Source organism: Pleurodeles waltl, chromosome 1_1, assembly GCF_031143425.1.
Source record: "Pleurodeles waltl isolate 20211129_DDA chromosome 1_1, aPleWal1.hap1.20221129, whole genome shotgun sequence".
Taxonomy (NCBI): domain Eukaryota; kingdom Metazoa; phylum Chordata; class Amphibia; order Caudata; family Salamandridae; genus Pleurodeles; species Pleurodeles waltl.
In genome coordinates, this window is record NC_090436.1 from 860,668,261 (window position 1) to 860,686,602 (window position 18,342).

The 18,342-nt window shown below is 42.4% G+C and overlaps 1 protein-coding gene across 7 annotated transcripts in view; it reads left to right on the forward strand.

Annotated features, from left to right (window-relative positions):
* AGTPBP1 (ATP/GTP binding carboxypeptidase 1) overlaps nucleotides 1-18,342 on the forward strand; it is an 863,873-nt gene that overhangs the window by 536,100 nt on the left and 309,431 nt on the right. For 6 of the 7 annotated variants that reach the window (XM_069229549.1, XM_069229576.1, XM_069229595.1 and 3 more), the window contains 2 exons: nucleotides 11,199-11,315; nucleotides 16,728-17,452. In XM_069229549.1, coding sequence (XP_069085650.1) covers nucleotides 11,199-11,315; nucleotides 16,728-17,452 — 842 coding nt within the window. The remainder of the gene's footprint in view (nucleotides 1-11,198; nucleotides 11,316-16,727; nucleotides 17,453-18,342) is intronic. The other variant, XM_069229567.1, reaches the window with a different exon arrangement.

Genomic DNA, 18,342 nt, shown 5'->3' on the forward strand with positions numbered 1-18,342 from the left:
ACTCTGGGGCTCCTTAGAGGACACCCAGTATTACTCCTACCAGTCTTCCAGGGATTTCCAGGCAGCCAAAGCTGCTGCCACCCCTCAGACAGGTTTCTGCCCTCCTGCTGCTTGAACAGCTCAAGTCCAGGAAGGCAGAACAAAGGATTTCCTTTGGGAGAGAGGGGTAACACCGACTCCCTCTGGAAATATGTGTTACATGGCTTGGGAGGGCTAACCTCCCCAAGCCACTGGTATTCTTTGAAGGGCACATTTGTTGTCCTACTTGTATAAACAAGCCCACACCGGTTCAGAGACCCCCGTCCCTGTACTGGTTAGACAATGGAAAGGGGAGTGACCACTCCCCTCTCCATCACCACCCCAGAGGTGGTGCCCAGAGCTCCCTGGGTTCTGCCATCTTGCATCCAAGGTTGGGAGGGACCTCTGGGAGCATCTGAGTGGCCAGGCCAGGCAGGTGACGTTATATCCCCATCCTGACAGATAGTCACCTGGCTAGGTGACCAGTTCCCCTTTCAGGACTATTTGTCTCTCTGTTAGGCTTGCAAGATCCCAGCAGGACTCCTCTGCAACCTCCACTTCGACTTCTAGCCACTGCAATCGCGACTGGGCCCTCCAGGAACCAACAATCTGCCTCCACGAAGAAGACTCTTCTAGCAACATTGTTTTCATGGCTCCTTCCAGCTTCTGCAACATTTCCCCAGCTATGCATTCTCTGAGGGTGGCAAGTCTACAGTCTGCACGAGAAGGAAGAAAGAATCTCCCTTGGAGTGAAGGAGTCACTCCCCTGCATCCACAGGAACCCGTTGCAATGTCGACCGGCTGCATGGATCTCCTCTCATCCTGAGGTGCGTGGATCCTGCATCACGGGTGGTGGTCTGGAGTAGGCCTCTTGGTCCTCTCTGCCAGCTGTCCAACTTTGGTGAAGGTAAGCCCTTGCCTCCCCACGCAGCACGTCTCTTGCAGCTGACAAGGCTTGCTTGCATCTCCTCCAAGGGATCTTCAGGCTACGTGTAGCTCCAGCCCTCAGTACTCCTTCATGTGACGCACAGCCCTCTGCGTGGTTCTCCTGCGGCGTGGGACCCTTCTTCAGTCATGCTGCGTGGGCTGTTCTGCAACTCCTGTATCCCCTTCCTGTGGGACTCCTGTGGGTGCTACTTCTGCTCCTGTGGGCTCTTTCTGTCGCTGAGTGTCACCTCTGACCCCTCCTCCTGGTTTGAGTCCTCTTGGACCTTGCTGGTCCTCGGCAGCACCACTTTTCCGCTAACTGCGAGTTTGCCTTTGCCAATGCTTGTTGGTGGAATTCCTGCACCGACACCTGACTGCAAACTTCCTTCCAGCGTAGGACATCTTCTGCATCCTTCAGAAACTCTTCACCGGCTCCAGGGCTGCAGTGCTGACTTTCTCTTCAGTACCGTTGACCAACTTCTGCAAGTACAGCTGGGTTAGTAGTAGCTCCTACTCCTCCTAGACTCCACTGTGACTCTTGGACTTGGTCCCCTCTCTCCACAGGTCTTCCTCTCCAGGAATCCACTGCTGGTTTCTTGCAGTCTTGTCTGGGTGTCTTCTTTTTTTCTTTTACTATTGGGTGGTTTGGGGAAAATCCAGTGATTTACTCTAGCTTTCCTGGTTGCTGGGGGTACTGTGTTACTTACCTCTGTGGTTTTCTAGTACTCCCAGCTCCACTCTACACATTCCACTTACCTAGGTGGGGGTCCTGTGTTTTAGTATATGGTTTGTGCTCCCCTTAGGGTCACTATTGGTTATCTACAATTGCACTGTTTTCTAACCTTTTCTGTGCCTATTACTGTTTACTAGTATATATAATTAGTGTATTACATATCTCCTATTGGAGGGTTGCCCTTCTAGTTATTAGTGGTATTGTGTGACCAAATATAAAGTACCTTTATTTTTGTACAACTGAGTGTTTCCTTTCATGTGTGTAAGTGCTATGTAACAACAGTGGTTTTTGCATGAGCTTTGCATGTCTCCTAGATAAGCCTTGGCTGCTCATCCACGGCTACCTCTGGAGAGCCTGGCTTCTAGGCACTACCTACACTTCACTAAGAGGAGATACCTGGACCTGGTATAAGGTGTAAGTACCTTGGGTACCCACCACACAACAGGCCAGCTTCCTACACCTATTATAAGCCTAAAAATATGAAATAAGTTGGATAAGGCTACCCATTATTTCTTCATAGACTGCTGATGAAGTCCGTGATCATACAATAGCAAGGTTGAAATAGAATTATCTGATATCTCAATAGTATGATACATATATTTCATGCAGGAAAGATCTAAGGGTCACTACATTACCCTGTATGTGTTAGATACATACACATTTTCTGTTTCTATCCTCTGTCTGTCTTAGCCTGGCTGCTACGATATTATTTGAGCCTGTTTAAGCTTTCATAGAATCCATAACAGCAACCTCATAAATGTCAATACACCCATTGGTTGTTTGTTATTCTTGATATAAGAGTATAGTTTTAACATTACTTTACGGTTTCTCACAGATGGTGCAAGAAAGGGGAAGGTGGAGCTAATTTGGTGCTGGGCAATACAAGGTATAGATTATCAGAAGTTAAAATGTGCAAGAACGCTCTTAGTATTGAGAAATCTCTGAATCACTGCAGCTAGGCTTTTCTGACTTTGATGTGGGTAATTGAGGCTGTAGCCTGATATAGTCTATATATGATGTAATGTGTTAGTCCTATATATCATTGTTACTTATATATCATTGTTACTTAGAGAAGATTATGCTGCTGAGCAACAGATTTAGTTACTGTAGAAGTGTTTCATGCTCCTATTTTAAGGGGTGGTGCACAGGTAAACAGGTGAAAGAAAGACATTGTTGAAATGCTTCTTCACAGTTGTGGTCTCCCCCTCCTGGGAACCACTAGGAATTTTCAAGTGGCTGTACTATGACTTTTTGTTAAGAAATGTTCCACTTGTACTCGCACTATGTGCTTCACAATACAATTATAAGATTGTCCTAAACCATAAAGGGGGTTGATGCAAAGTAGGAGTTTGCCCATGTCCTTATTTAATAATAATGAAAATGTTTGGATATTTTTTTTGATCATAGATTTTGTTACTGGTTTTGTCACTTTTGACCGTTAAACAACAGTTAAACAACAGTGCTTGTATCCACTCAATCCACTATCTTTCTTGTGGTGGTGTTTTACACCGCTGTCTTTAGATTGTTTGTTGCATAGCAGAAACAGCGGCAACCATATGCAAATTAGTCTTGGCCCTGGTCGTAAACAGGCTGCCTCACCCAAATTGGTAGGCCACATCATCTTTGGGCAGCTACATTAGGAATCAGAGGCATGTTTCAGTATGATTGAGGCTCATCAACGAGGTTAAGGAGGATCCCCTATGACACTGCCCTCTGGCCTATACATAGGCAAAACTATTCCACTTAAATGGGATAGAAGAGAATGCACATATTCCCATCTGTCACTTGTAATATCTCTTATGGGTTCTGTTACTTTTCTATTTTTCCTGCTGTTGTGTGAATAGAGGTTTTGCATACTAGATGTGACAGTTTGTTTGCTTTCCAGCTATTATGTTTCTCTTCCTCTCATTTTTTGAAGAATTGCTCTTGATGATAATTCCTCCAGTGTATTAGACTGAAGTAGTCTAGTTGAGATAGAATGGCCAATAACTGTTTGATTTCTATAATACATTTATAGATAACCTCTGTGTCTAAATTCCATTGTTGCTTTTTGGGCAGATTATTATTAAAAGCCACAAATAGCTGTTATCAGCCATCATTTGGGAGCAAGAAAACAAAATAATTCAAGAGAAATTACAAATCATTTTGTTTGAAAATTGGCAATACTTTTACCAAGAAGTTAACGTGACTCTTATAAGCAAAACAATCTTTTGCTTTTAGAGAGAGTCAGTGCATTTTTTTATCAATTGAATTGACATGATTATATATTAAGTGAACAAAAATGTTGTAAGAAACAGTATTAGCTCATAGAGTATGGCCGCAAGTACAGGTCTTCCTAGGTCTAACCAGATGAGACCTTAACATCAGTCTCAGTGACTTACATAACATACATAATAATCACGGGGCCTCCCAACTGTAACAATAACCATAACTCTTTGAATGCCCTGCAGTGTAGGACTAATTGAGTTTGTTAGATGACCAGTGAAACTTAAGCATGAAGCCCAGCACCATGTCATGGGCTACTGCATAGTGCCATCCTCCTTAGTACAAAGTACCCCATCTGGGTACCAACCATCTTGTCCTGCACACTTACATGTCTTCTCTGTCACTACCAGGTAGCTACTGCTAAGGGAGGGTGTATGACCGATCTAGTTTCCAGTTTTCCAGGTAGGTGTCCTCAGGCAGTGTAACGCATGGCTCTGCCCCCTTACCATGTGACCCAGACATCACGTTGAGGTTTGGTACGATTGCCTCCTTCGTCGACATTGCAATGCGTGTTCAGCAAGCACCAATGCTAGATCAATAAATTGTGACAAATGTTTTTGTTTTTTTGAACGGGCCATTAACCCCAACAAGCACAGCAAGGCATCTCTAGGTACCAGCCGTTCTGTAAGGTTTGTTATATATTTCAGTATTGCATCCCAGTGAATCCCACTATCACTGTGCAGCGCCATACCATGTGTGGGAAATCAGCTGCGGCTTCTCTGCATTTAGGAGACGCTGTTTTCGTGCCTGGGAACACGCAGCTGATTCTATGAGGGTGGAGAGGGGTGGGGGGGGAGATTAAATAGGTTTGGTGAGAGTAGCTAATCTGGAGATATGTCACTCTGGCATTCCTAGATACCCCTTTGACCATCACTAGGTTATCTCATTGTTGGATTTGTGTCTAGAACTCACTCCCACTATTCGCAAAGGCATCCCAATTTCTGGACACTGTAGTGCAGCAGAGTTGTGTATGATACTGACAGCTTGCCTGCCAAGACTGTGTGTCAACAGCACTTGTAGAAGTTTCAAGTTGGCTGGTTCTGAATTTCCGGTTTCTACCTCTACCAGAGCAGGTTGCTCATCTCTGTATAAAGCAAAAGAAAAGGTGCCCAACCCCGCATTGGTAGCTACTAAGAGAAAGTTGATGTAGATTAGGGCTATTTATATGAGGGCAGAATAAATGAGACCAATGATTTATGCAAAGAGGAAGGCTTCTTTTCTTGGTAAGACTTATATACAGACCAGTACTTTGATACGCAATGGCCACTTAACTGAGCAGTATGAAGGACATAGACATAGATACAGGGATGGAAAGGGTGCAGAGGAGAAAGCATGTAGAGCTGATTCAAACCTTTCTAGCATGCTACCAAAGCATCACAGTAAATGCTCTAAAAACTTAGACTAGGAAGAAGATATAGCAGACCTAGACAATTAGTGGAATGAAGTGCTAGCCTCCCCAGCGACAGAGGGCATAGAGATCCAGTTCTTGCTTTTGCAATATAAATGTATCCATAATGTGTACTACACCTGCACAGGACTGCCTAACGTATGCAGAGACCTTGGCCATTCCTGTTGAAAATGTGGATTAAAGGAGGAGATTTTATCTTTAAAGTATGTAAGTGTAAAGTGCTAAATACATATTGGCGTATTACCCTGAACACTAGGCCCTTGACTAGTACTTCTGGGCTTACTGGCACAGGGATATGGTAATCCACAATGAACGACTGTTCAGGATGGCCCTGACAATGGCCTGAAGAGGAAGTTAGCTAATAAAATGAGTGATACAACCAGCCAGCAGTTTTGGATTTGGAACTATGAACAAGAGATTGCCCAGAAACTGAAAAAAGGTGGTTTACATAGGTATGGGACTGACAAAAATGTCTTGACAATTCTAGCGGATGAGATATGAAGCAGATAGAGTACCAGAAAGACTGTAATGCTGGGTCAACAAGATAAAAAAATGAACGTCCATTCAAAAGTACAAGAAACTGTGTACTTTTGGAGGAGGGAGCATTATTGTTTTGAAATATTTGTTGGATGGGGCACAAAAACTATGAATCCAGTATGGCCTCAGTGAATAAAGCCCCTTAAAAATGGAACTTGAAGATGACAGAAGTTCTATTGTTAGTGAAACATGGTTAGCTTGCATCAATCTTCTTGTGGCAGTTTCACACAAGCTACGATTGTGTTTGTCCTTTTTGTAGATGAGCTGTGTTAACACCTGTTCTTCAGCCTCCCACTTCTTACGTCTAAACCACTCAGTCTCATAACCTCTGATCCACGGTTGTTACTGCAGAGTTGTACTTCAAGGAAAAACAGTCTGCCCTTGCTCAGTGACCTCATGCTACCAGTGTATCTCTAAAGAATAAGGAGGGTGTTACCAGTTGAGCTGAGGAGTGCAGCTCCCAATGCTTTCTTGCTGTAGGGCCTGCGTGTTCTCAGCTACAGTGTCTTTTACTGAGTCAGCCTGGTCTGTTTATCTCTGGGTCTTAGTTCCCAGTTGTGGTTGGGGCTGCAAAGAGACACCACATTTCTGTCTCTCTTTTGAGTATGCAGTCCTTGTTCAAAACTTCAGCTACTCAGTGCTTTCCCCCGACCACCTGGTACCTGTAGTGTCAGGCATGTCTAGCAAAACATAGTCTATCCCATAGCAAATGTCACAGCAAAGGTATGGGAAACCACATTCCTTCAGAGCAGCCACCAAGAAAGTTCAGAACGTTGAGGCCCTGCAGATGACAAAGTGTATGTTTCTTTGGTGAGACCATCTGTTTGAGCCACTTCTTTCTTGTATATGTTTACATACACATATATACAAACACAATTGCACATCTACAGAGGAAAAATAAAGGTTAAAGTGGTGCTATATGTGGGTCTTGTATTAATAAAAAAGACTACTGTTTTAAAACGAAAATAACAATGAAATTCACAAATTATATGTAACTGACAAAGGAATAACTTGCCCCGCCATAGATTTCAGATGTCATCAGTGATGTAATACGTGAGATCATAAGTGGTGTGAGTTATGCTTATCTCAGTTACTTATGACTGGTAGATTTCAGTGTTTTGGGGGTTTAAAATGGTAGCTTTTTTAAAAACTTATTACAAGGCCTACATCAACCACTTTAACCGTTGTTTTTTTTTGGGGGGGGGGAAGGTTTTTACATTTTTCTTTTTTTTTTTACATGAAGCAATATCTTATTATGATACGTCTACGGCCAATCCCTTGTCGTGCTTGGCCAGCCTTGCTTGCAACTGTCCTTGACTGTGGCCATCTCTGCACCAACTCCCCCATGGATGGGGGACCCCCTTGCCGTGTAATGCCTTCAGCCGTGTGCTCTAGGGCAGCAAAGTGACTCAACTTTTTTATTTTTTGTGTTTCAGTGAGAGTTCCACGGGGACCATGTTGGCTCCTCTTGGATCATGGCACCTCAATGTTTTTTTTTTAGTTTTGTGAATCCTCTTGCCCCCTACCTCCCCAGCCTACTGCCCCTTCCACCCCACAGAGGCTGGAGGGGTCTTCGGGGACCACACCCTGGGTCCTGTTATGTTGTTTTTCTTTATCTGATAGAGACTTCTAGCTGCAGATTTCTTACCTTTGATTTTTCCATTCATCAGGATAGATTTGGAAACTTTTGCTGAGCAATACCACTTGCGAGCACTGTCGTTTGGCTCCATTCGGCTCTTCATGGCATCGTTGGCACTGGAAGTGAGACGTCGCGGCCACTTATATAGGCTCCACCTAGGCCCGCGGGTCTCAGTTATTGTATTTCTGAGCCAGTTAGCGTAGATTTGGATAGAGCTACCTCTCTGTCGCTTTTTGACAGCCTTTTTTTCCAACTTTTTGTCGAGTTTTTTCTTCAAGTTTGTTGAGATGTCATCGAGAAAGGCTGGATTCAAACCATGTGGTGTCTGTAACCGCACTGTGTTGTTCACTGACCCCCATCTCGTTTGCCTCTGGTGCCTCGAGCATGCCCATGACTCCACGTCATGCTTGGACTGCCGTGCCATGGCCTGAAGGCTTTGAGGGAGCGGTCCCTAAAGCTGCTTGCGGTCCGGCAGTCAGGCATACTGACACACGCGACCCCGAGAAGGTCTCTGTCCCAATCGAGAAGCAGGTTGCAGGACCGATCTCGGAGCCCCAAGTCCTCCTCTTTCTATTCTAGGTCCTCGGACATGCAGGAAAGAGAGAGAAGAAGAAGTCCAAGAGAACTTCAACTTCATCTCATCCATTAGCTGACGGACGAGTGGAGAACATTGGCGTTCCCAGCACAGTTCTGTGGAGCCATTAGCCAGTTGGACTCTGTGCCATCCCACCCTTTCCAGGAGCCACATCGACATCCGCTCAAATAAAGGTGTTTTATGAGGCCATGCGCCGTGTATTTGAGCAGGCCGACCTCTCTGGCACGCCTCCTGGCCCTGCCCGTGCGGAAGAGGCTCCAACCGGATCCACGGCAACAAATATTGCTATTTTTTAGATCTCAGTTTCTTTAAAACGGCTGCTCAGATTTTCACTAAATCACAAAAATCACTTTTCTGAGTAAAATCTGGATTCCTTCCAAATTTGTTTTAATTCTGTTGCCATTTTACCTGTATCGCTGTTCAGATTTCCACATGGAAATTGCATGGGGGAAAAAGTGTTTTGAGACATCCACCTCCCCAACACAAACACACACACACTTTTCCTTTTTCCTGGCCCCTTCTTGACAAATCACTCCGAAACTTTCCAGGAAAGACAAGAGGCACTTGACCATTTTTTTTTTTTAAGTCCCATGAAGATTCATCCCATGGCACCAAAGTTAGTAGCCAAACAATATCCTCTATCTATCTATCTATCTATCTATCTATCTATCTATCTATCTATCTATCTATCTATCTCTCTATCTCTCTATCTATCTATTTATCTGTCTGTCTGTCTGTCTGTCTGTCTGTCTGTCTGTTCGTCTACCTATATATTGTTCATACAGTCTGATAGAATAAGAATAAAATAAAATTTGATTTATCACATCTTTATTGTTCCAAATGTCCCTTCACACCAAAGATTGAAGACAATCCCACAGTTTCCAATGTTTGTTCACATTCCTTAATGTAGTAGTTGTATTGATACTACCACAGTCAACACGTGTTTCACCACAAAATTGCTTCTTCAGGGCTTTCAAAGTAAAAATATATTATAATCACAGTAACTTATGATAAACGTTAATCGAACCACACCATAAAACAATGTACTAATTTGAAACCCTCTTTGCATCCCAGTTGTGTTAATACATCTGAATGATACCCAAAATATTCTCTAAATTATAGTTCATCCTAACACATAGTGATTTATTATTGCACAGGGCATCAATCCTTTATAATACAGTCACATAACACATTTTTATTGATAACATGCCCTCTATTTCAACAAAAAAAACTGTCCAAAGTTAATTGCTTGTGTGAGGTTTTGCCAAATTCATCATAATAATGTTTGTAAAATACTTTTCATTGTCTTTTGACAAATGCCCCAAACTTAATTTAGTAGATGAATTCAATTTGAAAGCAGCTTAACCCATTAAGTCAATTATAAAGCTGTATAGCCCAGTGGAAGGACCCAGCTAAAGTCAAGAGAATCTTATCATTACTACAGTTCCATCTGTGAAGGCATATCAACAACTAATTGAAAAATCCTCTAACTGACTGATTTAAAATCCACTTTTTAGTCTCCACATTGGCCAATAAATATCTTACACCTTTAATTTAGAAACCTCCTAGAATTTTCATTTGTTAGTAATCCTCATCTCCTACCATTCCATAGCATATCAAGATAAATACAACAGGTTTCTAAATAAATATATATTGTTTCAAAAATGTGTACTGCCAAACTTCATTTGTGTTACGAAACCTCCACTGGAATCCCAAATCCACTCCCCATAATGTTTCAAATCTTTATCAAAATCCAGAAGTTTTCTTTATGCCGCTTTCCTCATCCCCATGACATGGGAATCTGTAACAGTAAGGAATACACATACCACAGTGAATTGCCCTCATCCTTTCAATTGTAATTTAATCATAATGTTATCCAAACATTACTGATACATTATTTTTATTGCTCAGCAAGGCCTTCATGTAAGAATTTTTTACCTGTCAAGCACTTCTGATCCCTAATATTATCCCTATCTGATCTCCAAAGTGAATCCGTCCTTCTGTTTTAGCCACCCATTTATACTAAGAAAAAAATAGGTTAAACCACACGGAGATAGAATTGGCGTAAAACCTTTCTTAATGTAAATGGGTGGCTAAAACTGGCGGTGCTGTCGTTGCCATACAGTTTCCAGGGTATCTAACTAGTGTTTTGTCATATAAAATTGGCCCTACGTGTAGCAGTCTTGCTCCATTGTTTGCTAGGTAGGTTGCATTCCAGATTTTTTCATACGTGTGATCACAGCAGTGGTCCTTGACTTTTCAGTATAGGTCTTATATTTATAGTAACCATACACCTTTTGTAAACAGTGTGTTGGATGTTGACTCCAGAGCCAGTGCTCAGTCTTTGCATGCCATAATTTGGAAAATGTTTGGTTAGTCCTACGAGCCCCTCAGTAATTACTTCCTCCATATTCGCTTTGCATGTTTTCCCATTGTTCTAGAGTAAGGGAGGCTGTGATTTCCTGAGCAGTAGGTGTAAGCTGGAGTCTGTAGATATTCATGTACTTCTAGTACCAAATCCCACCCCGTTTGCGAATGGCTCGCTTCTCATCTTTGCTTGTGTTTACACTTATGTATCTGAGGTGTGTATGGAGAGGGAAATAATCTTACTTAAAGGGAACCAGTGTGGTGTTGAACATGGGGCAGGCCGAGCTATTCAAGCACCTTTGCTTCCAAATTACTGTTGTACTTGGTGCCTTCTTTTCAATCTGAAGGAAACAGAGGCATTAGTAAAAAACAAAAATGTAGAATATGCTACATTGAACAATTTGTAATGTCGACCCTGTTGACCATGCAATTTTCTTCAGTGCATGAAATGGTGAGGATTTGGTGGTTGCATCGTGTACTCTTTTAAATCACTCACAATAACTGCACTCGTGCAGCAGACCATACCCTTGATTAGCGTGGTTAACATGAGAATGACAATGCATGATTCTTAATAAATAAACTATATTTACACAAAGGATAGATAGTTGAGTTAAGATACCACTAAATATAATTTATCAAAAAAGTTCTTTAAATTATTTAAGACATCACCTGCATAACATCATAACAGTATCACATTGTTCTCTTACAGAATGACGACGTTGAAACAGATATTGATAAACTGAAACAGAAACAAGAGCTAGGAAGATCTCTAGAGGAACTGAAAATGTATGAATGTTTTTTTCCTGAGCTTACGGAGGACTTTCAGGTAAAGAGGAACTTGCATGCTTATTGTGTGTTGATATAGTGTATATTTGTTGGTTTTGGCATTACAGAAGATTGTAGTTGCATAAGTTGATCTTCAGTCATCAACGTTTTTGGTGCTTGTGTTGTTGCAGTGTGCAGTCAGGGCAAACTGTTGCATTGATATTACAGGAATAGAGTTTGGGCAAAAGAACAAACTACCATCCCATGCATGAACTTCTGTGGTATCCTGTGGATGCCAGTTACAAGTTGGTTTATGGTTTCCTGTCCAGTTCCCCTCCTAAAAGATCACAGTTTCTCTCTTCGTCAAATTAGCCTGTGTTCAATCATGTCCTACCCTCCCTGCCTAAGTTCCTACTCAGCCCACAAATATGTGCTATCCAGAAAATCTGCCCCACCAGTGGCAACCTCTTTGTTCCAGGAAATGGAAACACAAACAAAACCAGTTCCAATTTAACCCTAACTTATGCCCTCAGACTTCAAGCTCTTGCTTTCATGTCCAACCGACTGTTCTTAGCAACGATAATCAGAAAATTGTCTCCAAAGTACAGGTTCTGTCCGCTTTAAAACACATAGAATCAGCCACTGTCTGTTCAGTAGAGCATTCTCTTGATCTCCAATACAACTCCCAAAGTTGTTTTTCACTACTGTGAAGCCTGCTTTTCTCATAGGCCAGCATTAGAGATTCCCTTATATGCCTTTGAGTGGTAATTTCTGATCTGAGAGGAATAGACTTGACATATTTGGTATGGTTGGAATGGTAGAAAGAAATCCCACTTACTAGTGAAGTTTGATTCTACATTACTATTTCATAAATGCCACATTTAGAAAGTAGGCATTTCTCTGCACTTACTGCCATCTGTGCTTTACAGCCTGTCTCGAACCTACATCTGGTCTGTACTGATTGACAGCTCCCCTTATGCATTCCACCCAGACAGCCATAAACACAGGACACTCAGCTGCATTTGCATTCATCTGCATACAGATGGGTTCCCCTGGGTAGGAAGGGTGGAGGGGCTGTCTCTAACATTTTAAAGGTCAGTGGCCTGCCCTCACGCAAAGGACTAATAACCCCCTACAGGGCTCCTGGCAGACAAGGCTGGGTTGAAAGGGGAACTTGTGCACTTCACAACCACACTTTGAAGTTTCCTCCACACATTTGGATGCATATATACTGTGTCCGTGACCCCTCCAAATCAAACACTTCTGAACCTACAACTAGACTCTGTCAGAGGGACTGCCTGGCTGCCCAAAGGACTCATCTGGACTGCTTTGCTGGAAGGACTGCTGGTCAGCTTGTTGCCCTACTGCCTACTGACCCCGGATTCTGCTGGAAGGACTCTGCCTTCCTCTACAAATGCTCTCAAAGGGCTTGGATTGAGCTCGCCTCCTGTTCTGAGGTCTCAGGGCTATCAAAGACTTCACCAAAGAGACGAAAATCCAGCACTTCGGAAAATTGACTAATCACCTGCAAAATTTGATGCAACACCTTCTGGAACAACGCAGCGCCGCCCTCACGGCTGAAAAATCACCATATCACCTGCCGGATAGACGCAGTGCCTGTTGCCGCTGCTTAACGTGTTCTGGGTTTTCCACGCATCATCCCTGGGCATCAAAATATCCCTGAATGAAAGTGAGAAACCAAGGGTGTGCTCCTGGAAACCTGCGCATTGCCTTGCAACACATCGCCTTTGCCGCATCGGGAAATCAACGCATTGCTTTACTTTTCGACGCACCACCTCCTCCGCGGCCTCTCTGCATCGTTATTTTTGACGCACCCAAGGGACTGTGTGTTAAAAGGACACAGCCACTGATTCTTAAGGATTGAGACTCATTTAAACCATTAAAAAAATGATATCTTGATTGGTGCATATTGGATTTTTGTCGTTTTGGTCTTAGTTTATTCAGATAAATATGATCTATTTTAACTGGTGTTGAGTACTTTTTGTGGTGGTTTCACTTGGTTACTGTATAAGTTATTGCACAAATACTTTACACATTGCTTTCTAAGTTAATCCTGCCTGCTCTGTGCCAAGCTACCTGAGGGTGAGCCCAGGATTATTTAGGTTGTGTTGTGACTTACCCTGACTAGAATTGTGGTCACTACTTGGAAGGGATGCATACCTCTGCCAACTGGAGACCCAATTTCTAAGACACAGCAAATTAGAAAATCTGTAAATCTTAATAAATAAAGAAATAAAGACCAAAACGAAAAAAATCCAACAAGTAGAATCGGAAGTATGCAGTTCTAAATATTTAAGCAATAGAACCAAAAAGCCCAAAGCACATTCGGCAGCTATTGAGCGAGACTGGGAGAAATTCACAAGTTTAGACCACCTGGGATAGAGCACGGGTTGGATACGTGGCCCAAGTTGGTCCAGCTGAAAAGTTACCTTTTAAGTCCAGTGTAGAGTCCCGTTCACTGAGGAGGGGGCCGCGAGGAGCAGGGAAGCATCGCGGATGGTTGTCGATGTAGTGCAAAAAGCAGGCTTGGTGTTGTGGACCGGCATAGCTGTAGCGTGAAGATTCTGTTGTTGTTGCACGTGGCCTTGCAGATGCTTCCCAATGGCACTCCCCATGAGTGGTTGATGCTGCAGTGCGAGGAGTCAGGCTGACTGAACTTCACGTTAGTGTGTTGTGTGAGTGACAAGGGTTTGGCGCCAATAGGCCCATTTGCGGGTGCAAAGAGCAGAATAACTTCAATCCAGCCTCTCTGAAGCCACACCAGGGGTGCAAGGGTCAGGGGCTTTCTACAGCTGGATTTGGGTGCTGGTTCAGGTGGTTGGGAGCCTGGTATGTCCCTGTGGCTCTGAACAGGAGGCCAGCATACTAGCCTTTGGAGTCCTGGTGCAGGTCCAAATCCCTCTGACTCAGGCAGAAGGGCAGCAGGGCAGAATGCCAGCAATCCAGCAAGGCATTGGTGCAGCAAGGCTGTAGTCAGCAGTGCAGTCAGCAGAGTGATAGTACTTTCAGAAGCACAACAGTCTTCCTGGCAGAGTCTCCACAGGTAAGTGTACTGAAGAGTTGGTTTTGGGGTCCAGTAATTATACCAGGTGCCTCCTTTGACTTGGGAGAAGCATCTAGAGCCTTCCCTTTCAAGTGCACAGTTTTTCTGTCTTCCCTACAAGTGGTATGCAGCCCTTTGTGTTAAGGCTGGACACAGCCTATTGAAGTGTAAATAGGGCAGTGAACAGCTCCACGCTCCCATCCTGCCAGTGATGGCCCATACAGGCACAGCTAAGCTCACTATTTTGTGTGGCTGTCCAGAAGGAATACACAAAGCCCAGCTGTCTGGTACACTCATTTATATAACCCATAGACAGGCTGCAGGCTTCTAATGGCCTAGGCAGGAAAATGCCAACTTTCTAAAAGTGGTATTTTCAAAAGTGTGACAAAAAATCTGACTTTACCATAAAGAGGATTTTCCGTTACAATTCCAAAGACTCCAAACAAAAACTGGTTACCTGTTCCCATTTGGAAGTGACAGCATATCAAATGTAATATGGTAACTCCAATAGTATCCTACGGGAGAGGTAGGCCTACAGTAGGGAAAACGACTTTTCACTACCAGGACATGTGAGACTTAAAAGTACATATCAGCATTTTAAATACACAGCACCCTGCCCTCTAGGTTGTCAGCTCCTGTCCGAAGGGTGCCTTATATGTATTTTAAAAAAAAAGGCCTGGCAAAAAGTCTGTTTTGCCAGGTTGAAATTGCAGTTTAGAACTTCACTCACAGTATACTCTGGCAGGACTGAGGCATGTTTGAAAGGGCTACTTAAGTGGTGGCACCGTCAGTGCTGCAGTCTCACTAGTAGCATCTTATTTAAAGGCCCTGGGTACATGGAGTACCCCATTACTAAGGACATCCAAGTAAATAAAATATGCCAACTAGGGATAAGCCAATGTTACCATCTGAAAACATGCACTTTAGCACTGATTAACAGTGGTAAAGTGCACAACGTCTGAAGGCCACCGAAAATAAGGTCAGCAAAAATGGAGGAAGAAGAATGTTTGGGAGAAGACAACCCTAAGGTTGACAGGTCTAACATCAAACATAATCCCATCACAAAATCACAAACAAAAGCTAATGTGTTTAATGTCACACTTGTGAGGCACCGTACACTGATGGTATTGAAGGTGTTGTGGTGTTCTTCACATGAGATCCAAATGATTCATGGTTTAGGTTCAAAGGTCAGAAGATGGGGCTAACCGGGCAATAAAATGTAATTTATTGGACTTGGTCACTTCTGTCTTCTAGCCTAGGGATAGGAGGGTAAGTAGTAAGTCACTAAAACTGTAGAAGACTAGTTAAGGGAAACATGGAAAAGGTTAAATAAAGCCATTTATAGGCTTCGGAAATGGAGATCCCTTTACCTTAGAGGTAACGGGAAAGGCTATATCTGTAAGACAGTTTAGTTTAACAAGGAGTCAGTTAGGGTACTCACAATGTCAGTTAAGACGTGAAAACTGTTCTCTCGTGCACCTTTGTTCAGTATTGGGAAAAAACACATATTATTAAGACTGTAGGTGTGGATGCCTGATTGTGAGTTGGAGAGAGAGACGTTATGAAGGCTCCAGGCCTTCCCAGTTGCTGTTATCTGGTACAGAAAGTGTTTCTGCCATGTGCTGTCCCTGTACTTATATCACCTCATCAGAAGGGAGGGAAGCTTTGGATGAGGTGTACAAGAGGGATTGAGCAAAGTAATTTTAGTTTAAAAATCACAAAAGCATTGTGTGTGTGCTATAAATATTAATTTCCTTCATGTTTTCGTAGCTATTAGAGGTCAGTGTTCCCCGGCGTTAAATTTGGGTAATGGTTGTACAAGTAATTTTGGGGAAAAATTTCATACTCTTCCTTATAAATTGAAATCAGATATGTCATAGAAAGGGGGAGTATATTCTTTAGCTTTTGAGACAGGAAAACATATTTTACCTTGAAGATTAATCTTCAACGTATGAACAGAAACGCATGAGGAGACCTCCTGCCCAAGCAAAGATAAGCAGTTACATTTGTCTGGAAAAGATGGATGTATAGATTATGTTTGGCTACAGGTGAGGGATGGATTATTGTGTATGCCTTACACCCTTTATTGTACGCCAGATCCACAGCAAGTCTTCTTTAAGAAGATGTTTCTCTGCCTTGATTTTTATACAGTTTGGGGAAAGGAAATGAGCAAATGTATTAATCTGTGCAAAACACTGAATAAGCGGAAATGAAATTAGTGGATTAGTGGTAATGTTTAACGTTTTCAGATGTCCCCTCTTAATTTCCCCTTCAGTGTCATGTCATATACTGTGTTAGTGGATATTAATTTTGAACCCGTTAGTAGGCTGTTAGTTTGTGTTTCTGAAGTTGTTAGTTTGATTTGTCAAAGTAAATTAATATTTTCTAACCATGAGTTTTTCTGCCAAGGAATTCCAGCAGGCATTGAAGGAGCCAAAGTCTGCTTCATCTGGTGTGAATCGTATTGGACCTATTGTTGTCCCAACAGCAGACGTGGAGCCTCCGGTGGAACATAATCACCTATCTAAGGACCTTGCTTGTAGAAAGAGCATCAGTACTTTACTCGAGGAGGAACGCAAGAAGACCCCACACATCCTGGATTTTTCAAGTGATGATTGTGTTTCAGTGGTAAAACAGCAGCAAACTGTTCAAAATGGACCCCACCCTCCATGCCAGTGCCTTAATCAAGAAATAGTGAAGGGTTTTGACAGACTCGGTCTGCAGAGTGTGTCACGAAACAACAGTCAGTATAGCTTGGCAGAATGCACACCTGCTTTGGAGGGCAGGACGAGCCTTTCCACGTTTCCTTGCAGTAGAACATGTCATCATAATTCATCTTGTGAAAACAACCTATTTGACCCAACATTGGTCCAGCTGGGGCCCATGTGCTGCTCTGGCGTTGATCCTGAAGAGGACGATGATGGAAGCTCCCATTCATCAGGGGAGCAGGTTATCCTTGGGTTGTCAGATTTAGAAACTCTTCAACCCCTTCAGGATCCTGACCTCTATGTGGAAATTGTGAAAAACACTAAATCTGTACCTGAATATACAGAAGTGGCATACCCGGATTACTTTGGCCATGTCCCACCTCCATATAAAGAACCTATAGTAGAACGACCTTATGGTGTACAAAGGTAAGGCTAATTTGTATCTTACTGATTGTCTTGTAAGGTGGGGTATGATGGAAGGCGATTCTGTGATATGTGTATTGCAAATAAATACAAACATAACATTTCAAACTATATGAAACAGATTTCTTTCTTCAGACATTTTCAAAGCAGTACTGTTAGCAAGTAACAGAAATTAAAAAAAATATATAAACATTTCCTAATGACAATGTTTTAGAATATTTCCATACAGGTTTCAGAATGTATATTTTGTCTTTATTTCTTTTAAATGGATTTCCTTAAAATGGTGCCTAGACTGCCCAGAAATCTCTATGTGGTAAAAAATCATAGTAAACTAACCTCATTTAAAATATCCCTTTATTCACGGGATGAAAAAGAGAGGTAGCAACGTCTCCATAGACCAGTAGTTTAAAGTAAACAGTTTGTTGAGTGTGCATTTGTGCTGTTTAACTTGTACATTGTTGAATGACATGTATGGAAGGTTTTTGGTTCTTTAACGATTTTGAATGTGTCATTGATAACATGATTTCTGCTAGTTATCATAGCTCACTTCTTAATGATACTCTTTGTGTGTCGGCTAGTATTCTGTTACAGTTTTTACAGGATAACAGAAAAATAATAAATCCACCAAGAGGACAGTAACAATTTTCTTTGATGGCTGGTCCCAGTAAAAGCAGATTTATTTAATTGTTTTCCTTTTTTGTCGTTGTGGTAAGTGCAATATTCTATTTTTGTCCTGCAGCTCATTTACAGAGATAGTCTGTAATAGTGACAGACCATGTGATGCAGATTTATATGAGACTCAAAATAGATGGGGATATTACTGAAAATAATAAGTAACTTCACTAAAGGGCTCAGACCAGACCACCGTAATTTTCTTCTGCAGGATGCTAGTA